At 42.0% G+C, this 24,394-nt stretch overlaps 1 protein-coding gene and 1 pseudogene across 1 annotated transcript; both read right to left on the bottom strand.

Annotated features, from left to right (window-relative positions):
- Nucleotides 1–1,730: 1,730 nt before the first annotated feature.
- On the bottom strand, nucleotides 1,731–15,723 carry LOC115196627 (glucoside xylosyltransferase 1-like; annotated as a pseudogene).
- Nucleotides 15,724–18,838: 3,115 nt separating this feature from the next.
- LOC115197610 (YY1-associated factor 2) lies at nucleotides 18,839–23,318 on the bottom strand. Its single transcript, XM_029759294.1, has 4 exons — nucleotides 23,168–23,318; nucleotides 22,717–22,842; nucleotides 21,417–21,569; nucleotides 18,839–20,601 (listed from the first exon to the last, which is right to left on the bottom strand). The coding sequence occupies exons 1-4, from the start codon at nucleotides 23,191–23,193 to the stop codon at nucleotides 20,358–20,360; spliced, it is 549 nt and encodes a 182-aa protein (XP_029615154.1). The 5' UTR covers nucleotides 23,194–23,318; the 3' UTR covers nucleotides 18,839–20,357.
- Nucleotides 23,319–24,394: the final 1,076 nt, after the last annotated feature.

Raw genomic sequence — 24,394 nt, 5'->3', positions numbered from 1 at the left:
CCAAAAACATGAATTAAGTACAAATTAAGTACACCATGTCCTTCCTGATACTGCTTAAGACTGATACAGTTTAAGACTGAAGGGAAGTTCAATGTACAAAACACAGTAACCTCTCCCTTGTAAACATCAGCTAAAACCAAACAGCAGACAATTCAAAATCTCTTACATGAATTTAGTTGAAATTCCATACACCTACATTCGTCACAAATAGATTCATAATTAATATGATAGACCTCCATCAAATCTAGGTTGATGGAGATACAAGGCTACGGATGTGTTCTATGTTCATTATTCAGTCGCTATTACGTCATAATGATGCTATTAAAAGTGCATTATGTTGATGGAGGTAATCTCATTGATGAACCCCAATACTGAAAACTTCAGATAATTCAGATTAATCTCAAAATATCTTCAGATTAATCTCAAAACACTTTCAATGAGCATTAATTCACAATCGTACATTAATTTACAGTTGTGTACAAATAAAACTGCATCCATGGATTAGTTATGACGTTCCTTTACAGAAGTGATGTCATTTTTTATGAAAGACTGCAGAGTTACATTTTAATCTAATAATATCATATATAAATATACTTTAAATAAAAATATATCCATGCATGGAGAACATATCAAAAACTCTGGTTTTCCACTTTGTTGAAGTCTTCAGAGAAGTGCATTACAATAAGTGATCGTCAGACTAGGATTCTCGTCACAGGTAGAATCACACTGCAACCTGACTGTCACATGTACCATTTACCCATCAGAAAGAAAGGTGAAACTCCCCAGAGGGCAAAGTGATTTCAGACAGAGAGACGGCACTTATGTAACAGACATCTCTCTTTCTTCAACTGTATTGTTGGTTAAGGTACCTGTTGTATTCAGCAAATAAGGTCTGGTACCTGTTGTATTCAGCAAATAAGGTCTGGTACCTGTTGTATTCAGCAAATAAGGTCTGGTACCTGTTGTATTCAGCAAATAAGGTCTGGTACCTGTTGTATTCAGCAAATAAGGTCTGGTACCTGTTGTATTCAGCAAATAAGGTCTGGTACCTGTTGCATTCGGCAAATAAGGTCTGGTACCTGTTGTATTCAGCAAATAAGTTCTGGTACCTGTTGTATTCAGCAAATAAGTTCTGGTACCTGTTGTATTCAGAAAATAAGTTCTGGTACCTGTTGTATTCGGCACATGTGACACATTTGATTTGATTTGACGGACTGAGGAAATTGGGTTCCATATGAAAAAATCTGAGTGTTACACAAAACGTCTTTGAGATTGACTTGGGAGCAGTCTTGGATGCTCCAGCAGTAGTTGTTGCCTGTGACAGGCTCATCTAATGTAGACATGGATGGACTGTCTATATTAACTGTCTTCCCTGTGGCTCAGTCGGTAGAGCATGGTGTTTGCAATGCTAGCATGGTGTGTGCAATGCCAGGGTTGTGGGTTTGATTCCCACGGGGGGCCAGTACAAAAAAAACTGCATGAAATGGTATGAAATGTATGTATTCACTACTGTAAGTTGCTCTGGATAAGAGTGTCTGCTAAATGACTAAAATGTAAAGGAAACAGGTCTTGTTCAGTTTGTAAGAGCGTGGCAACGCCAAGGTTGTGACTTCAATTCCCGCTGGGATCACATATACCTCAATTTAAATAGGCGCCTGACTCATCGGGGGAAGCAACACTTTTAGCCATTGTTGGTAGTGTAGACTGGCAATCTGGTGGCGTGTTGCTTCTCATCTTCCCCTGGTGGGTTCCCGTTGAAGTACGCTGATGCTCTTCCAAACTAGGTGTGTTTGGTCTCCTGTAGCCAGGAGAGTCTGAACGAGCTTGTCTCCGAACGGATACTGTGAAGAACAGAGACACGTCAACTGCTACCAATTCTGCACCACACTAGGGTTCCATTCCTGCTTCTGGAAGGCTCATCAACCACTAGATGTATCGACGTCATCACACCTTCTTACCATCCTATCAGCAGACTACAAAACAATACGACTTGGCATTTTGTATGCTTTTGTAAATGTAAATGCCACAGTGTCCGTGGAAGGGGTAAACATTTCAAATCAGTCAACATATGTCTCTCTCTCTCTGCAGACACAGTCTCTTCAGTCATATTCATAAATAAAGTATGAGTCTTTTCTACATTCTGTGGGTGCGCCTCACTTTTACAGCCTGCACTGTAAATAAGAGGAAATTACATTTTTACGAGGGCTCATTGGAACCCAGTTTGGCCAAGCATTAGGTCACTTAAAGGAAGAAAACACTTGCTTTATTGTCTTTCATACACAACAGCAGCCCATAATGCACCATTAACTGTCTCCTATCGATTTTAATGTGGATGATGTTGGGTGGTGCTCGGGGTGGAATTGGTGTGTGTGTGTGTGTTCATTGTCCATCATTGTGTCTCAAAGTAACATCATCAGCACTAAACATTTTACAACTCTTCTGTGGGCTTGGCTCATATCAGTAATGGTGGGCCCAGTTTATTGGCATGCAACCTCAGTGCAAGATGGGTTAGGTCGTCCAGGGAGAAGAACTGACTGAAGAATTCTTTGTGTGCTGAGAATGAGAGGGTTTTTCAGAAATGCCTGTTATGGGCTTCAGGCCTGCTGTCCTCAAAGGACTAGGAGGGAGTGGAGAAGGATGGGAAATTAAAGAGCAGTGAAGGAAGAGACTGAAAAAACAGCAGCAAAGCGAGGGCTGGTAAGAGCTTCTTCCAAATGTTCAACAGAAGGCACACAAGCTGTCTAAAGCTAAAACAAACATACTAGAATAAAAATGGCTGATGATTTTATTTCAGCCATCAAAAGACCAGCTTCACTATAAGAACATGTTACAACAATGCTCTAAAACTAAAACCTATACCTATAGAGGTTATTGCATACACAAGGGACATTTCTCCACAACTAAAATATTTCCAACTCTGTTTTGACCAGCTTGAGAGTGGACTATGGAATGAGCAGCGTTTAGATGTGCTACGGTGGTCTGTGTGTGCGCATGTGAGAGAGAGAGTGAAAACTGTCTGAGAGACTGGTGTTGACGTGGGGCCGAGTGCTGGGTCCATAATGAAACCTGCTTGTTTAGTTAATGGCTGAGAACATTGGCCACACTGATAGTGGTCTGGGGTCACAGAGGTCATGGACGGACATCAGCTAATGAAGCTCCCCTGCCTCTCTCTCTCCGTCCATTTCTATGTCCCCTCTCTCTCTCTCTCCATCCATCTCTATGTCCCCTCTCTCCCTCTCTCTCTCTCTCCATCCATCTCTATGTCTCCTCTAACTCTCTCCATCCATCTCTATGTCCACTCTCCATCTCTCTGTCCATCTCTATGTTCCCTCTCTCTCTCCCTCAACCCTCTCCCTTTCTCAGTCCCTCATTCTCTCCTCCCCCATTCTCTCTCCATCCATATCTCCCTCCTTGCCTCATTGACCCCCCCCCTCCCTCCCCCCTCCCAACCGCCTGTTGAAACCAACAGGAGCTGATCGAAGGCTACAGCCGCGAGTGGGGGGAAGAGGGCGCTCCCTAAGTGACAGGTTACCCCTCCGTTGACAGATAAGAGGAGGAGGACAAGGAGAGGCAGGAGAAGGATGGTACAGCAGTAAAGATCACGTCATTAGGAGTGATCGGTGTGTGCGCTGGACGATGGTCCGAGCGGTAGGTAGTAGAATGACTGAGAAATGAAAGGGACTATTGATTTAGCATGACTCAGCTGTATGGAAGGAAGTCCTAATAGAAAACCAATGGCCCGAAGTGCCCTGATGAAGTAATTGAACAAATGTTAGCCAGATAGGTTGTTTTATTAAAACAACAGGTATTAGAGGAGAAAAAGACAGGAGAGGAAGTGCTAACTCTCTCACTTCTATTTTGGGGAATGGTCTGATGGATTCCAGATGATTTATAAAACTTGTATCAGTTTATAAACCAGGTAGAACACATTTCCTTACCACAACCAAAGCCTGATGTTTATTTGGGTTGCCATGGGACTGTAAAGGAAGCATCACAAATTGCTCCTGTACATTTTTTGTAAATATTAGTCATTTTTAGCTAATTGTTTTTGATTGCATTTTTTTTAATGTGTTTTGTTTTAATAATTAACAGTACATATACACACTGAACAAAAATATTTTTTATTTATTTATTTTTATTTTTATTTCTGCTTTATTTAACAAGGTAGGCAAGTTGAGAACAAGTTCTCATTTACAACTGCGACCTGGCCAAGATAAAGCAAAGCAGTTCGACACATATAACAACACAGAGTTACACATGGAGTAAAACAAACATACAGTCAATAATACAGTAGAAAAATAAGTCTATATACGATGTGAGCAAATGAGGTGAGATAAGGGAGGTAAAGGCAATAAATAGGCCATGGTGGCGAAGTAAATACAATATAGCAATTAAAACACTGGAATGGTAGATTTGACAGTAGATGAGTGTGCAAAGTAGAAATACTGGGGTGCAAAGGAGCAAAATAAATAAATAAATAAATACAGTAAGGGAAGAGGTAGTTGTTTGAGCTATTTATAGATGGGCTATGTACAGGTGCAGTAATCTGTGAGCTGCTCTGACAGCTGGTGCTTAAAGCTAGTGAGGGAGATAAGTGTTTCCAGTTTCAGAGATTTTTGTAGTTTGTTCCAGTCATTGGCAGCAGAGAACTGGAAGGAGAGGCGGCCAAAGGAGGAATTGGCTTTGGGGGTGAGATATACCTGCTGGAATGCGTGCTACGGGTGGGTGCAGCTATGGTGACCAGTGAGCTGAGATAAGGTGGGACTTTACCTAGCAGGGTCTTGTACATGACCTGGAGCCAGTGGGTTTGGCGACGAGTATGAAGCGAGGGCCAAGCAACGAGAGCGTACAGGTCGCAGTGGTGGGTAGTATATGGGGCTTTGGTGACAAAACGGATGGCACTGTGATAGACTGCATCCAATTTGTTGAGTAGGGTGCTGGAGGCTATTTTGTAAATGACATCGCCAAAGTCGAGGATCGGTAAGATGGTCAGTTTTACCAGGGTATGTTTGGAAGCATGTGTGACGGATGCTTTGTTGCGAAATAGGAAGCCAATTCTAGATTTAACTTTAGATTGGAGATGTTTGATGTGAGTCTGGAAGGAGAGTTTACAGTCTAACCAGACACCTACATATTCTAAGTCAGAACCGTCCAGAGTAGTGATGCTGGACGGGCAGTCAGGTGCAGGCAGCGATCGGCTGAAGAGCATGCATTTAGTTTTACTTGTATTTAAGAGCAGTTGTAGGCCACGGAAGGAGAGTTGTATGGCATTGAAGCTCGTCTGGAGGGTTGTTAAGACAGTATCCAAAGATGGGCCAGAAGTATGCAGAATGGTGTCGTCTGCGTAGAGGTGGATCAGAGACTCACCAGCAGCAAGAGCGACATCATTGATATATACAGAGAAGAGAGTTGGCCCAAGAATTGAACCCTGTGGCACCCCCATAGAGACTGCCAGAGGCCAGGACAACAGGCCCTCAGATTTGACACACTGAACTCTGTCGGAGAAGTAGTTGGTGAACCAGTCGAGGCAATCATTTGAGAAACCATGGCTGTTGAGTCTGCCGATGAGGATGTGGTGATTGACAGAGTCGAAAGCCTTGGCCAGGTCAATGAATACCACTGCACAGTACTGTTTCTTATCGATGGCGGTTAAGATATCATTTAGAACCTTGAGCGTGGCTGAGGTGCACCCATGACCAGCTCTGAAACCAGATTGCATAGCGGAGAAGGTACGGTGGGATTCGAAATGGTCAGTGATCTGTTTGTTAACTTGGCTTTCGAAGACCTTAGAAAGGCAGGGTAGGATAGATATAGGTCTGTAGCAGTTTGGGTCAAGAGCATCCCCCCTTTGAAGAGGGGGATGACCGCAGCTGCTTTCCAATCTTTGGGAATCTCAGATGACACGAAAGAGAGGTTGAACAGGCTAGTAATAGGGGTTGCAACAATTTCGGCAGATAATTTTAGAAAGAAAGGGTCCAGATTGTCTAGCCCGGCTGATTTGTGGGGGTCCAGATTTTGCACCTCTTTCAAAACATCAGCTGACTGGATTTGGGAGAAGGAGAAATGGGGAAGGCTTGGGCGAGTTGCTGTGGGGGGTGCAGTGCTGTTGACCGGGGTAGGGGTGGCCAGGTGGAAAGCATGGCCAGCCGTAATAAAATGCTTATTGAAATTCTCAATTATAGTGGATTTATCGGTGGTGACAGAGTTTCCTATCCTCAGTGCAGTGGGCAGCAGGGAGGAGGTGCTCTTATTCTCCATGGACTGTACAATGTCCCAGAACAAGTGTTTTGTTTTAATAATTATCAGTACATATACACACACTGAACAAAAATATAAACGCAACATGCAAAAATATCATTGATTTTACTGAGTTACAGTTCATATGAGGAAATCAGTCAATGGAAATAAATAAATTAGGCCATAAACTATGGATTTCACATGACTGGGGATACAGATATGCATCTGTTGGTCACAGATACGTAAAAACATTGGGCCTCACAATGGGCACCAGGATCTCGGCACAGGATGTTTGTGAATTGAAGTTGCCATCGTTAAAATGCAATTGTGTTCATTGTCTCTAGCTTATGCCTGCACATACCATAACCTCACCGCCACCATGGGGCACTCTGTTCACAACGCTGACATCAGCAAACTGCTCACCCACACAACGCCATACACGTGGTCTGAGGTTGTGAGGTCGGTTGGACGTGCTGCCAAATTCTCTAAATCAACATTGGAGATGGCTTATGGTAGAGAAATGAACATTTAATTATCTGGCAACAGCTCTGGTGGACATTCCTGGAGTCAGCATGCCAATTGCACACTCCCTCAAAACTTCAGAAATCTGTGGCATTGTGTTGTGTGACAAAACTGCACTTTTTAGAGTGGCCTTTTATTGTCCCCAGCACAAGGTGCACCTGTGTAATGATAATGCTGTTTAATCAGCTACTTGTCAGATAGATGGATTATCTTGGCAAAGGAGAAATGCTCACTAACAGGGATGTAAACAAATTTGTGCAAAAAATGTGAGAAATAAGCTTTTTGTGCATATGGACATTTTCTGGGGTCATTTAATTCAGCTCATGAAACATGGGACCAACACTTTCCAAGTTGCGTTTATATTTTTCTTCAGTGTATAATTACAAATTGTTTCAAACCACCACTGCATTTCAAAACTCTCAAACAAGTCAGTTGGATGGTTGGTTTAGCTAGCTAGTAGCTGGCTAGCTGGATGTTTTGATTTGAATGTGAGGTTGAGCAAAGAGAGGTGCAGATGCTCTGGAGTACTACAAGGCTACTTTGGGTTATTGATGACATGCGGTGAGCTTTACGGCGCACCGACGGCTAGCTACAGAGATCAGTTGCACTGTGGTGAGGCGTTCACCTGAATGTGACCGACTGATGCTCCCTCCCTCCACACAGATATTTAACACACCATTTCACGTTTGATTTGTTTATTTAATTAGCTTATTTACATGGAGTGTAGACTTAAGAAAGTAGTGCTGCTGAGTACAGGGGCACATCCAGGATGCACATCCTCTCAATTCTGATGTGCTCCACTTCTATACCCATACCTCTCCCCCATTTGGCCTGAATTCACAGGTGTCAGGGATAGTTGAGGATGACATTACCTTCTGGATGGCTTCATAGACGGCCCGGAACGCTGGCTGCTTGTCATCATGTTAAACACCTCTGTTGCCGTGGAGAATGAAGACACCCTCTCGTTTGGCTGTGAGACAGTTGCTGCCGTATATACAGTGGTCTGGACAGTAGTTCCATTGGCACGAAAACACATACAGGCTCTCTGCAGGAGTGCATATGGAGAGTTAGCTGATGGTGTCTGTTTAACCATTGGGAAGTTGTATACTTACAGAAAACACATATCCAACTAGACAAAGAAGCTAAGGAAATAGTGTCAACTATAAAGCAATGTGTGTCTGGGTCATGTTCACTTGGAATAAAACAAAATAAAAATAGAAATGGAGAGGTACTGTCTGAACTTGAAACACACATTTTTTGGGCAGTTGCATAACCTTTTAAAGGTCCCAAACGAGCAGTGATAATCATGTTTTTCATCAACTTGGGTGATATTAGGATGAAACCAGTTCAAAGTAGTATGACCCAAGTATGAAAAATTACTATTGCTTTTACATTGATAAAGTTTGGTCATAAAGTTACTGTTGTGACTGGACGCCAGTGTAAATTTAAGGTTACACTACCTTCTGAAGAATGAAGACATCTGACAGCAGTGGCTGCTTTTTATTTCGGGTGGACAGGCTGCACCAAAGATTGTGTGCAGTGCACATTTAGAGCGAAGTTGTTTTATCATTTGGGGAGAACATTCTATCGGTCTGACCTGGAAGGTAATCCTGAAGACGGATGCTGTACTACCATTGACAGTGGCTCAGTGGATCTTGCAAGCGCTGACCATAATGTAAATATCAGAGTTTGAGGAGTCTGACACAGTAGCCAACATTTTGGGGGCGGGATCGGGGCACTAATGTTAGATAATGTCACTGTGGCTGCTTTGACTTGTGAACAGTATATTTTCTGTAACAAATCTGATAATCACTATGTGTTTTGTTCTTCCATCCCTAAGCCAACTACACTGAGTCTGAGAACTGGCAGCACCCAGCTGGCATGAAGGAATGTTGTCCACAAAAGAGTTGTGGTGTGCAAAATATTTGTAATTTCCATTGTGTGGGTTGGAGCTGTGTATTATTATTCCACCTCATTTCGTCTTGCCACTATCATCAAGCTGTAATGATAGACATTTTAGAAAATTCAACATCTACTGTCTGCAATACAAAATCAGCTTCCCCGAGGCAAAGAAGAGGAGATATGCTGCGAAGCCTGTGAAGACATACCCAACATACTGTAAGTCATAGTTATTCATTTCAAATCTGCATCAATTTAGCATTTCAGACACACAAAAATTCCAAATACAAACATTGAAAGGTTTTACAAAAAAGTGCACAACCAAATATTGCATATTTCAAATTGAGAACTTCAAAATCACCAGAAAAGACATTGTAGAATGAGTAGATCACTACATCAACAAATTTATAGCATAATAACTCAGAACAGTAATAAAATAATCCATTTAATAAACATTTGCCTTTTCAAAAACATTACAGGCTACATAGACAGGCTCCTGGATCTCCTCTTCAAGAATCTCATACTGTTATTAAATGGGGCTTGTAAGGCAAGACTCTCAACTTTAATACTTCTTATTCTTTGAAATGCTACTCCTCTTACACTGTTTACCATAGAAACATCATTCAGACTGTAAAACATGCAGAGGGGTCAGGACCAATGTGTTTGTATACACAATTTTGATATCTTTTATACTTTTTTAAAATTATTAAGCTTTTAGTAATAACCATCTTCTTCCACTTTAGGGCTGACTCCATTTAGTCGACTGGTCGATAGGCTGTTGGTCGAGCAATATTTCTTTTAGTCGAGCGGTGGCAAATATATGTATTTTTTCATGGAATACCTGTCTCAGTGGACTAATCCATTGAGGAGGCTGCGGGGATGCCACGGTCCAAGAAGAAGGGGAGTGTGGCTCAGCTGCACAAGGCACGTCTCTACAGAATGTGCTCTCTCCCGCCATTTTGTGCATATTCATTGTTTCATAACTTCATTGTGTGCATTATTTGTTGTGTTTATCAATTTCCCATTACATATATCACCAGTAGTAGCCTACATTTACCGTTAATTCACATAATTTATAATCTGCAATGTTTGTTTGGTTACGGTAATTTCTGTTAATGCATAAAATATATTATTATTATTACAGTCGTTTACCGTTCTCATTGTCAGAGTGGACACATTGTTTGCAGAACTCACAACCTATGCTACACTTGTGAGAAACAAGTTTTTGTTTATTTCATTCCATTCACGAAGTTATTCATCGTCTGTTTGAAACGCTCCTGCCAATGTTGAGTAAGGACACGCACCTGATTACACATATAGAAGAAGGACTAGTCTACATGGCCTGCGCCATGATTAGTATTTCTGATTGTCTTAACTCACCACCAATAACGAGCTGTGGAACTTCTCAAAGTAATTTTTGCTTCAGCTCAAACAACAAGTAAACAGAGTCTGTTTTTTAGAATCAATTAAGAATGACAATAATTCCTCAAAGTATTTGAAAAATATTTCCAGCTCTTTCCATTTCGATAACCACTTGGCAAGAAAGGGAAAAATGTGATGCTCTGATCCAGTGGAAACGTCATAAAATAGCTGGTTACTTCTTATCCATTGCACAAATAGCCTACAGCAGGAAACTCTGAGGAAAGAGAATATTTTATACAATGTTACACGTTTGCTAGTGTGAGTTTCCTGCCAACAGAATTGATAATGGTACAATGTTTCAAGTTCGTTGCAGGCAGGCCATGCACAGCCAATGTGATTTATAGGATATTTAATTTTAGCAGGATATTTTCTACCTGCAGGCCGCAATGTTTTTATTAGTTTATTTATTATTATTATATTATTACTATTTTAGTAGGCTATTTTTACATAGCTGGCAATGGCAATAAATGTTACTTTTAGATTTGTATAAGACTATTATAAATTAAATGAAACTGTTTAACAAAAATGTGCATATGAAAATTATAACTGGCATGCAGATCGGTAGAAAACACATGATGCTGCCACCACCATGCTTCACCGTAGGGACGGTGCCAGGTTTCCTCCAGATGTGATGCTTGTCATTCAGGCCAAAGAGTTCAATCTTGGTTTCATCAGACCAGAGAATATTGTTTCTCATGGTCTGAGAGTCTTTAGGTGCCTTTTGGCAAACTCCAAGCGGGCAGTCATTTTTTGCAAATTTCCATATCTAAAAACCTGTTTTCGTTTTGTCATTCTGGGGTACTGTGTGTAGATTGATGAGGATTTTCATTTATTTAATACATTTTAGAATGAGGCTGTAACGTAACAAAATGTGGAAAAAGTCAAGGGGAATGAAAACTTTCCTAATGCTCTGTATAGTTGATTTTATTAAAACACAAAGCGTACGTCTTTCGACCAATCTTTTGATCGAAAGAAAAGATGACTTTCGGTCTAGGAAGATTTTTTGTTGTTGTCTGGGACAGCCGTAATACACTTCCGTGGGACTTCCTCAACATTCTAAAGGTCCCATTTGTGACATCATCACTTCCAACACTCCATTCACTGTAAATGCAATAATGCAACTTTTGACACAAATCAGCTACTTTGACCACTTTGCCAACAACTTAAACAAAAATTTAAGAGCGTATGAAATCTTCCTCTACTTCTCTGTTTTTCAAATTGGAAATCTGAACAGAATTTTCTGATACCGATCAAACGTTACAGCTGTTAAAGTAACCGCATCCACATTCTCTAACTTTTTATAAACAACTGGATCGGTGCACAAGCTCTGCTCCATGAGTGATGAGCAGGATTTCCAACCACTCACATTCTCTGGTCACCAGGTAAGCAGTTCGAAAAGCTAGCTTATAATTTAAGTTTTAGGGGCAAGAAATGTATCCTACCTTGGCTACAACAACCCAATGTAATGAAGAATGTTATTATTGTTGTCAAGTAGAAAACTAGGCTGTAAACTGCAGTGAATAGCCTATGTAATTTGAATAACGCTCAGAAGCCTGGCAGTTTGAATGCATATTCATTTCAAAATAAGTGCATCTAGGTTGCCTGATTGTGAAAACATTTGGATCAGTTATGTTTTTTTTGTGGAAGGTTACCCGAAATGTTTGACCCAAGTTAAGCAATTTAAAGGCAATGGTATCAAATACTAATTGAGTGAATATAAACTTCTGACCCACTGGGAATGTGATGAAAGAAATACAAGCTGAAATTAATCATTCTCTCTACTATTATTCTGACATTTCACATTCTTACAATAAAGTGGTGAACCTAACTGACCTAAAACAGGGAATTTGTACTAGGATTAAATGTCAGGAATTGTGAAAAACTGAGTTTAAATGTATTTGGCTAAGGTGTATGTAAACTTCTGACTTCAGCTGTATGTCACCCGTTGAGCATGTTTGGGATGCTCTGGATCGATGTGTACGACAGCGTGTCCCAGTTCCCGCCAATATCCAGCAACTTTGAAACGGAGTGGGACAACATTCCACAGGCCACAATCAACAGCCTGATCAACTCTATGCGAAGGAGATGTGTCGCGCTGCATGAGGCAAATGGTGGTCCCACCAGATACTGACTGGTTTTCTGATCCACGCCCCTCCTTTTTTTTAAAGGTATCTGTAACTCAGTAAAATCTTTGAAATTGCTGCATGTTGCATTTATATTTTTGTTCAGTGTAGATATCCTGCTCTGTTAAATGTTGGTCTGCACTATAGTACATACAAATATAGTCCAGCTATAAGTCCATAAAACCCATTGTGTGTGTGTTTCCACAGAGTGACAGTTGCCGTTCCCACTGAACTGTGCCTGGCAATGACACAGCGGCAACTACGATACGGGACAGGTTTTTAAAAACAATTACAATACAGACAAACAATGGGCAGTGAGCACATGCAGAGCAGAAGGACATGTAGCCAATTGTTTACCTTATTACCTGGCAATGATCACAAGGGTGTTTCAAAGAGCTGTCAGTCAAGGTGAGCTCATGAATATAAGCTCCCCGCCCACTAAGCCTGTTCTGTCAGACTTCCTGATAGTTAGCATGAGAGAAAAGGTACAATTTCTTAAATTGTGAGCATTTCAATAGCGTACAAATATTATGGGTGATGTTTTGCTCACTCAAGGGCTATTTTTAGTCGGGAAATAGGATGACTGTGTGGAACCTTTAAAAACGGTGTGACCTAATGAGGGCGAGTCTCACCTGGGTTATAATGGAAGATGATGTTGAGCAGGTCCTGGTCTCCCCATGTGATGTTGAGTTTATACTTCTGCAGCAGAGACATCAGCAGCTCTTCCCATTGGAGGGGGACTGACGTCATGTCATTCTGTAACAATAAGTCATAGTAGCGACAGAAACAAAATGTTCAGTGACAGTGTGCACCACTTTCATTCTTACATGACGGATGTGACACAATATAGATGGAAAACTATTGACATCAAACTCCTGACTGACACCAAACAGTCAACACATTGTTTAATCCTTTCTGTGTTTGAAACATGCCAATATGTCCATTGCGCAGCACACAGCTGGTGAGCAATGTTCCCTCCACTGCGTGCACCGTGCAGAAGAAATATCAGCGCGCTCAGAGAAGCACGAGATTGAACGTAACTCAACTTTCTAGAGTTTCCCCCGTTAGTTGACACTATCAACGTTTCCTTTTGCTGTGGGAAGTGTGATCGAATCAAAGCAATATTAGCGAATTTCAATGCAACATACCGAAACAAAACAAACTCTGCAAGACTTAGTATGCATAACTAACTATGCAATAGATTTTGTTGTAGGCAGAACACATTGAGTAGGATTCTATTGCATCGACAGCATGATTTAGACCTGTACTCTATACATACCGGTGCGCCATAACCAATCAGAGCCGTAGTAGGCCTATATGCAAATAGACCATTGCCATATGTGGATCTGTGCCATTCACTTTTAACTGGACTGTGTTTAATGCACGTGGTCGTGAGTAGATGTGTCTGTTTTGAGATCAAAGCGAGACCTGCATGTAGCCACGTGTGCACATTTTGCTAGTAAGAGAGATATTATCCAGGTTATAGATAATTTCTAGTCAGCAATGGGGGGGTTGCTTCCTACAAGAGCACAAAACGTGTGCATTTCTAGACATCTTTGAAAAGCAAGTCAGGTAAAGAGCTTTTTTTCTGTCTTAAAGGGGAAGTGTTGTATTTTGAGACTGGCTTGAATAAGCTAAGTAAGTAACCATTAGGCAGAGCATAATTTGTCTGATTCTCTGTAATAATGGAATAGGGATGATAATAATGTGTTTTATTTTGTAAAGTGGTTTCTTGCATCAAGCACAACATTTTCAGTCACCTCCTTGTCTGAAGGGCAAGTGGATAAACAGATTGATGTCAAGCCCTGTATGTGTTTTTTCAAACGTCTCATGGAATGTAGACCTACATTGAACACCACACATTGGCTGCTACTGAAGGATAGAACAGCTATTCTACTGCAGCCCTCATCCTCCACACACAACACCCGTTCTGCTAGTCACATTCTGTTAAAGGTCCCCAAAGCACACACATCACTGGGTCGCTCCTCTTTTCAGTTCGCTGCAAGTAGCGACTGGAACGAGCTACAAAAAACATTAAAACTGGACAGTTTTATCTCCATTTCTTAATTCAAAGACTCAATCATGGACACTTCCTGACAATTGTGGCTGCGTTGCGTGACGTATTGTTGTCTCTACCTTCTTGCCTTTGTGCTGTTGTCTGTGCCCAATAATGTTTGCACCATGTTTTGTGCTGCTGCCATGTTGTGTTGCTACTATGTTGTTGTCATCTGGTGTTGCTGCCATGCTATGTTGTTGTTTTAGGTCTCTTTACGTAGTTTTGTGGTTTGTCTCTTGTCCTGATGTGTGTTCTTACCTATATTTTAATCCCATCCCCGTCCACGCAGGAGGCCTTTTGTAAGCTGTCATTGTAAATAAGAATTTGTTCTTAACTGACTTTCCTAGTTAAATAAATAAAATGTCCATGTTAAAATGTTATGAGATGCATTTTCTCCATTGTTTTGGATGGTAGACCACTCTGGTAGGCCTACATTTTGATCTAATAGAACTGTATCTTAAAGTGGGTACTGCCTTAGTGTTCACAGTAAACGTGTGCCGGAAGTTGCACAGAATTTTCACATTGTTCAAGTTTGCGCTTAGCAGACCTGAAATGTGCTAAGTGCAGACATTTTTTGAGGGAACATTGCTGGTGAGTCATGCAAAAGAATGGCAACAGTGAACTCCTCTGGTCGAAGCTGGTGGTGCAAGACACTTACAGAAAATGTCTTTGCCAACATGACTAATTGAGAACCTAACAGAAGGTGCTAAAAACAAGCTGAGAAGCTTCAAGAGATCTTGACAGTTCCCTCTTTCCCTAATAAAATAATAGAACATTCTTTTCACCTTTCATTTCCCACCTCCCATCAAGCACTGACACACACACACACAAACTTACCTTAGAGTATTTATCTCTCATCCTCGTCATGTTCATGACCCCAGAGTTCACCCCCCGTCCTGCTATAGTATGGGTGCCGGGCAAAACGGTTGTACCAGGCCATGCGCGGGTCTTCGTGCTCCAGGGCCATGGCTGCTAGCTGGGTAGAGTTGAAGAGACTCAGAATGGACCAGATCTCCTCTAGAGGCTGAAGGAATAGGATGTCTTTGTCCACTTGCAGCAGAGATATCACGTCCTTTAGGATCAGCTAAAGAGGAGGGACTGAGGTGAGAGGTTTAAGGTCAGAGTCAGGATCTCTTTGTCCACTTGCAGCAGAGATTCCACCTCATTTAGGATCAGCTAGAGAGCAGGGACAGAGAGAGGTTAGGGAAAGGATGTCTTCATCCACGTACAGCAGGGACTTTATGTCCTTTAGGATCAGCTAGAGAGGAGGGACGGAGACAGTGAGAGGTTAGGGAGTCTTCGTCCACCAGGGACTTTATGTCCTTTAGGATCAGCTAGAGAGGAGGGACGGAGACAGTGAGAGACAGGATGTCTTCATCCACATACAGCAGCCTCTATTACGTCTAGGCTACCTGCCGCCCCAGTTCTCAGCAAGGTGGACACTAAACAGTCCTTCATATGCATAGCCAAGTTCAGGTTTGCTTTGACACACAGGTTTAGATAACTAGTTAAACATATTATTTCAACAAGGAACACAGACTGAGACCAAGGTCTCTTTTACAGCTGGGCCCTGCATATACATGTTTACACATACAGTTTAGGTAAAATGATTAAGAAACTACACAAGACAAACAAAACAATCACAGATAACACAAAAAATACAGCAGCAGATTGTTACATTTACACATAGGTTATTCCCCTAACAGCACAAATACAGTTCATATGAGGAAATCAGTCAATTTAAATACATTCATTAGGCCCTAATCTATGGATTTCACATGACTGGGAATACAGATATGCATCTGTTGGTCACAGATACCTTAAAAAAAAATGGGTCTCACAATGGGCTTCAAGATATTGTCACGGTATTTTTGTGCATTCAACTTGCCATCAATTGAATGCATTGTGCTCGTTGTCCGTAGCTTATGCCTGTCCATACCATTCTCTCACCACCACCACGGGTCACTGTTCACAACGTTGACATCAGCAAACCGCTCACCCACACAACGCCATACACGTGGTCTGAGGTTGTGAGACCGGTTGGACGTACTACCAAATTCTTTAAAACGATGTTGGAGGCAGCTTAAGGTAGAGAAATTAACATGAAATTATTTGGCATCAGAGAACAGTCAGTTCAGAACAAATTCTTATTTACAAGCCCCTGGCCATGCAGGAGGCCTTTTGCCTTGTGGTAGGCCGTCATTGTATGTAAGAATTTGTTCTTAACTGACTTGCCTTGTTAAATGAAGGCCTTTGGAGGCTTGCGACTCCAAAGGCGAAGCTACCGGTTGTTGACACTGAAAAGACTTTGAAAACCATAAGCAGCAGAACTGCATGAAGATAACATTGGCTGGCTAGTTAGCATGCTAGCTACCTGTGTTTACATCATTGGTTTACATCAACCTTGCGCCTCACCTTGTGTCAAGAAACCAAAGAAAGAAGAACGATGACAGAAAGATTTGGGTACGTGTGTCTGGATGTCTTTGGTTTGCGGGACAATTTCCACTACGATAAAATAGTTTCCTACTAAATACCTTAGTAATTAGTTATGAAGGAAAGACGTCAGGAAATATTAGCCGTACTAACGTCTGCAATGCCGCCTCATGTATGTCTGTGTAGGCCTACATGTATGCTTCTGACATACATTAACTAAAATAAAGACATACTGTTTAAAATTAACAAGCATGTCAAGTTATCCAGACTCGATACTTGTTCAATCAATCAATAAATCAAATGTATTTATAAAACCCTCTGTACATAATCAGTTGTCACTAAGTGCTGTTCAGAAACCCAGCCTAAAACCCCAAACAGCAAGCAATGCAGACATAGAAACATGGTGGCTAGGAAAAACTCCCTAGAAAGGCAGGAACCTGGGAATAAACCTAGAGAGGAACCAGGCACTGAGGGCTGTGCCGGGTGGAGATTATAAGAGTACGTGGTCATTAAGGCCAGATCGTTCTTCAAGATGTTCAAATGTTCATAGATGACCAGCAGGGTCAAATAATAACCACATTAGTTATAGAGGGTGCAGCAGCTCAGCACCTTAGGAGTAAATGTCAGTTGGCTTTTCATAGCCGAGCCTTCAGAGGTCAAGACAGCAGGTGCGGGAGAGAGGGAAAGGGAGGGTTGAAACCGCAGGTAGCACGACCGGTGAAGGTTCCACAGCCGCAGGCAGAACAGCAGAAAATGGATCAGCAGCACGACCAGGTAGACTGGGGACGGGAACAACCAAGAGTCGTCGGGCCAGGTAGTCCTGAGGCGTGGTGCTCGGGCTCAGGTCCTCCAGAAGGGGAGAGAGAGAGATGGGAAAATTAGAGGAAGCATACCTAAGATCACACAGGAAACCAGATAAGACAGGAGATTTACACAAGATAGGACAGACTGACCCTAGCCCCCCATTTTTTATGTTTGTCAAAAGAGAGATCAGGGGCCTCCCGAGTGGCGCAGCAGTCTAAGGCACTACAGATCTGGGTTCGATCCCGAGCTGTGTGGCAGCCAGCCGTGACCGGGACACCCATGACATTTTTTTATTTGATCTGAGAGCAGATTTCTTTGTTTCTTGGGACCTAGAACTAGCATCTCTGTTTTGTCCCAAGTTTAAAAGTAAAACATTTGCCGCCATCCATTTCCTTTTGTCAGAAACACAGGCTTCTGGGTAGGCAATTTTGGGGCTTTGCCATGTTTCATCAAAATGTACAGCTGTGTGTTGTCTGCATAGCAGTGAAAGTTGATATTGTGTTTCCAAATGACATCACCAAGAGGTTGCATATCAAACATTAGGATCCCCTTCAAAACAGTCTTAATTTGTCGTGGCATGGACTCTACAAGGTGTTGAAATCGTTCCACAGGGATGCTGGCCCATGTTGACTCCAATGCTTCCCACAGTTGTGTCAAATTGGCTGGATGTCCTTTGGAAACCCAGCAGCGTTGCAGGTTTTGACTCAGACCAGTCCGCCTGGCACTTACTACTATACCCCATTCAAAGGCACTTCAATCTTCTGTCTTGCCCATTCACCCTCTGAATGTCACACCCACAATCCATGTCTCAAGGCTTAAACATATTTATTAACCGGTCTCCTCCTCTTCATCTAAACTCATTGAAGTGGATTTAACAAGTGACATCAAAAAGGGATCGTAGACCTGGTCAGTCTATGTCATGGAAAGAGCAAGTATCCTTATTGATGGTATCGTAAGAGGCACTAAGGTCTAGGAGCACGAGGACAGATGCAAAGCCTTGGTCTGACGCCATTAGAAAAGGTAATATTTTTTGGGCGGGGGGCGGGCGGGGGTTTAGTGGTGCCACTGCATCTAGGGTATTATGTAAACATTACATGCAGATCCTTTTTGTATAACCTAACAGCTGTCAATGCATTTTCCAAATGACAGTCTCTTGTGTGAGGAGCGTAGGAAAAGAAAATATGGTGTGTACCCATCTGCCATAGCCTCGTAATTAGCAGACGGATTATCGCCTGCGCTGTCCTTGTGTGGTAGCTAACCATTCATCTAAGGTTGTGAGATCAGGCGGCTTGCGAGGCTACATCTGCCACACACTATGAACAAGAATTGAGGATACTCAGTGTGACTGATAAATCGATCAATTAGATTTTATTTCACAATATAAACTGTTGATGATAACATGCTTGACTAGAAAATTCTGGAAGAGAAACTAACAATACTGTTTCATAATTTTTACTCAAAAATTATTAGACTGTAACACAATAATCGAGATTCTCATTGACGTACATACAACATGGCTGGCTATAACCAGTAACATAAAACAGTGATATGATTCAGTAACATGTGCAGTAAAATGTTAGCTGAACTACAAAATAATGCTTCATAAAACAATGAGACAGTTTCTGGGACACAGATTAAGTTTAGTCCTGGACTAAGAAGAAGCATGTTCAATGAAGATTCTCCATCAAAAGTGATTTTTAGTCCAAGACTAGACTTAATCTGTGTCTGGGAAAGTGGACCAATATCTTCTCATTAATCAATGTACACGGTATACCAGCAGGTGCAAACTATCTGCTGCTAACAAAAATCATCTTTTACAATCAAGAGGTAGTCCACTTGCTTCATATTTCACCTCATAATTAAGAGTTGTTGCTAAATTCTGGTCAAATTCCCAAAATTCCCAGTTTTCCTGAAATCTCAGTTGGAGTAATACTGAATGTCCTACTTATTCCCTCTTGATTTCCCGGGAATGTCACAACCTTGATTAGTGGAAAACGTACAGACTTTGGGTAAGTTACCGGAAATTTGCAACCCTACTCATAATGCACATTCGTATTCCTCTGTAGTTAAAACACTTGTTTACTCTGTAATAGTCCACATTGTTAAGAGAGATAGAAGCCGACCACTGATGAGTGATGACACTATTAACACCGAGGTGCTGTAAGTACATCACATGGCATTATTCAGTTGTGCATCCAGGGTTCATTCAACACTAATATATAATATATATAATATATGCCATTTAACAGACGCTTTTATCCAAAGCGACTTACAGTCATGCGTGCATACATTTTTACGTATTGGGTGGTCCCGGGAATCAACCCCACTATCCTGACGTAGCAAGTGCCATGCTCTACCAACTGAGCTACAGAGGACCAACACCATCAATACCGTTACGGCTTCAGTTCAGTTCACTCAGACCAAGGTTGTTTTCATCAGGGCACAACATAAAACGTTTTAAAATGTTGTGCAACAGAAAACAAATGAGTGTTTCTTATTGGACAGGTCCAGGTATCTCCCCCCCCTCTTTCTAGCTTCAGTCCATTTTTCTTCTGTTTGGTGCCTACTGAACACAACCCAGATCTTGGCTGAAACCAATGCGTTGATGATACACAGCGTTATCCCAGCACCAAAAGCCCAGTCATTATACTTGCTCATCACGGGAAAGCAGTGTAGTATCCAACCCAATTGGAACTGGTGGTGGTATTTAGGCATGTTGGGGTGAGGAGTACCAGACATGGGGTTGTTGCATTGGGTGTAATCTTGCATGCTAGAATTGTATGCAATATTCAGAGACACACTTGTCTTGTTCCATGAGACTAAGTTGGGTGAGTAGGGAGGAAATGGGGGAGGGAGTAGGGTTAGTGAGTCTCTCCGTTAACCAACGAGCCCTCCCCCCGAGGTGAGGACGACCGTGACACCCCCCTTTCAGTGTTGTCAGAACCGGTGTTGTCACTCTGGCTGTGCTGGTCTGCCGAGGCGGCACTGGAAGGAGTGGAGGCGGGCTTGGTTTTCTCCTTAAAGTCTGTGATTATGACCGTCAGGTCACCCACCGTAACCTCCAGGTGCTGGGCACTGCTCCGGTCCACGTTTTTTAACCTGGGCCTGGGAGGGGAACAGAGACAGAGTGGTATAGATGGATATAAATGGTCATTTGAAAAACAGGGAGGGGTCAATAGTATGGCTAGTTAGGATACTAACAGGGAGGGGTCAATAGTATGGCTAGTCAGGATACTAACAGGGAGGGGTCAATAGTATGGCTAGGGAGGATACTAACAGGGAGGGGTCAATAGTATGGCTAGGGAGGATACTAACAGGGAGGGGTCAATAGTATGGCTAGGGAGGATACTAACAGGGAGGGGTCAATAGTATGGCTAGTCAGGATACTAACAGGGAGGGGTCAATAGTATGGCTAGGGAGGATACTAAGAGCAGGAGGGGTCAATAGTATGGCTAGTCAGGATACTAACAGGGAGGGGTCAATAGTATGGCTAGGGAGGATACTAACAGGGAGGGGACAATAGTATGGCTAGTAAGGATACTAAGAGCAGGAGGGGTCAATATTATATTAGTTAGGGTACTAACAAGGAGGGGACAATAGTATGACTTGGTTAGAGTACTAAGGGGAGGGGTCAATAGTATGACTGGTTAGGGTACTAACAGGGAGGGGTCAATAGTATGACTGGTTCGGGTACTAACAGGGAGGGGTCAATAGTATGACTGGTTAGGGTACTAAGGGGAGGGGTCAATAGTATGACTGGTTAGAGTACTAACAGGGAGGGGTCAATTGAAACCTGTGAATGATTTTGATGAAATGTAATAATCATGTAAATCATTGCACTAATATAAGATGATTCAAATCTTCTTCAACATTCATAGTATCTTTGCAAATATGTTGTTCAAACATAGGTTCCTCCTTACCTCATCTTCTTGTGGCTGTTCTTTTTCAGTGTTGGTTCCTTTTCACTCTTATCTTTCTCCGATTTCTCCTTCTTCTCTTTTTTGGGTTGCGTGGGTGAAGCAAACTGTGGAGTGACTTGCTGGGCGACAAGTTGGGAGACAGGGCGAGGCTTCCTAAAAAAACAGAAACAAGTGTGACTATTATTGTTTACCCTGCCTTTATGTACACATCTACCTTGTACCCCTGCACATAGCCAGCAGATTCCAACCATACCGTTTACACCGCAGCAATGGTAGTGTCAGCCAATCAGCTCTTTTGTTGTTCAACACTACACGTCAATCCATAATGGCTGCTGTGGCTACTGCTAGCTAACATGAGGACAAAAAGGTCAGTTTTCCAAGAAAACTAGCAGTATTTCTTCAACGTATCACGCCGGCTCCACGGTATCTTAATGTAACCGTGATTGCATTCCAACCCCAGTGCAGCTCAGTGTAAACAAGCGTAAGGGAATCTGCTGGCTACCCTGCACAGTGATCTGGTACTGGTACTCCCTGTATATAGCTTTATTCTTGTGTATTTTATTCTGTGTTACTATTTGTATTTTTCTTATTTTTAACTGCATTATTGGAAAGGGCTTATAAACAAGTATTTATTGGTAAAGTCTACATCTGTTGTATTCAGCGTGTGAGACAAAATCTATTTTATTTGAATATTAAGCCATTAACAGAATTATGCACTGCATATTTATGAACACTGGAAATATACTGGGGTCCTGTTTAGCTAGAGTCCTATTGTATGATGCATTTTATTTCTTTATTTAACCAGGTAGGCCAGTTGAGAACTCGTTCTCATTTACAACTGTATGCATTGTATGGTAAAGTGGACTACCATGAGGAAACACACTGCACATAGACAAATACTGCACAGGGACAACATCTTAGTGTTGACAACTGACTACTTTCCCTGGAAAATGTTCCTGATCAATTTTGCATCCCAAATCGAAATGTTAGTTTTATCCCTTTATTGAATACATACATACATACATACATACATACATACATACATACATACATATACACACACACACACAATTGACAATCTGCCACACTAAATGGCCCATAGAATCTGGCAAATAATGTCCCCAAATTAGAAGTGTCTCATTCAGACTAACCACTTGAATTTGAGCTATGACATGACAATGATTGATGAGTCCTCTGTTGTAGCTTTAGCAGCCTGATTGATACAGTTACAGTTAATAGTAATCACTAACTGTATCTATAATCTGAAACTACCAGGACATAATTTATTTGGTTTTCTTACCGTGTTGACGTTCCCTTTCTGACATCGCACATCATGCACTTGAACGCCTCGGCGGTGTTCCTGAACGTACAGACGCTACAGTCCCAGTATCCATCGTCCGAACAGGGCTTCGGTTGCCGCTTCGGCCTTCAAAGAAAACACGCACACAGAGATGGGGCCCAACACTGTCAACATAGACATTTAAGCTAATATATTAATGAATGTGTGTATAAAAAAAAAATATATATATATATATATAAAAAAAACACAACGATACAAACGACTCTTATTTGAGTGGAATGATCAGATTCGTCCCATAAAAGAGCCAATCCGCCGCCATGAAGATACAATGTAGCTAGCTAGCTAGCGGCGCTACACATCCATTGGTCGCGCACTCTGTTTACAAGTGTTCATCACATATTTAGGCCATTTTTCAATATAAATATATTTATAAATATATAAGTATTTTTACCTTGTGGGGCTCTTCTTGTCTCCCATCGTATAAAACCTATATTTGTTTGAGCTCAATATTGGTTAATTTGACGGGCAAATGACCAAAGCCGCTCTCTCAGTTGTCGTGAAAACTCCAGTCGAGTCGAGGGATGGTGATCACGTGGTAAAGCCTATCCAATCATTCTGAAGGCAGACAGGCATATACACACACACACACACACTCACACACACACAGTCACACTCACTCACACAGCCACACGCACACAGCCACACACACACGCACACAGCCACACACACAGCCACACACGCACACAGCCACACACAGTCACACTCACACTCAAACACACGCACACAATCTCACAGTCACACACACACACTCACACAGACACACACACAGTCACACTCACACTCACTCACACAGCCACACACGCACACACACGCACACAGCCACACACACAGTCACACACACTCACACACGCACACAGCCAGACACACTCACACAGGCACACACACAGTCACACAGACACACACACAGTCACACTCACACTCACTCACACAGCCACACACGCACACAGCCACACACACAGCCACACACACAGTCACACACACTCACTCACACACGCACACAGCCACGCACACTCACATAGGCACACACACAGTCACACTCAAACACACGCACACAATCTCACAGTCACACACACGCACACTCAGACACACTCACACTCTCACACACACACAATGTCATAATACTGTTCCACATTCTGCATTTTACCTCTAGATGCAGGAAATTTGCACATAATGCGGGTACATATACATTCTCATGGAAAAGCGAGGCAGAATTCCCCCTTTTGCCTTTCCTCAATATATTTGATTGCATTTTTTAGACTATATTAATACTTATATTTGAGAATATATGAATACTTATGGATGTGTGTGTGATAGCTGATTACATAATGGTTTTGCGTGGCATCATATAGTGTCGTCAAAGGTCCGAGCGTCACCATTCCGGAACGGTAGGTGGCGGGATACTCATAGTAGCATATTGCACTTCACCAATCAACAACGAAGAGCTACGGATTTAGGGTTTGGTGGCGTTTGTTGTCGAAAGTTGCAAGTGCAGAAAGGTTAAACAATATTTTCTATTTTATTGCCCCCCCCCCGAAAAAAAATGCAAGACTACCTTTAATACACAGAGCACGTTCAGCCGGTAAGTTCGTTTTTCATATCAACAGCTTCAGTGCAAGCG

The sequence above is a fragment of the Salmo trutta genome, chromosome 7 (assembly GCF_901001165.1).
Source record: "Salmo trutta chromosome 7, fSalTru1.1, whole genome shotgun sequence".
Classification (NCBI taxonomy): Eukaryota; Metazoa; Chordata; class Actinopteri; order Salmoniformes; family Salmonidae; genus Salmo; species Salmo trutta.
This window is presented reverse-complemented; position numbering and strand designations above follow the sequence as displayed.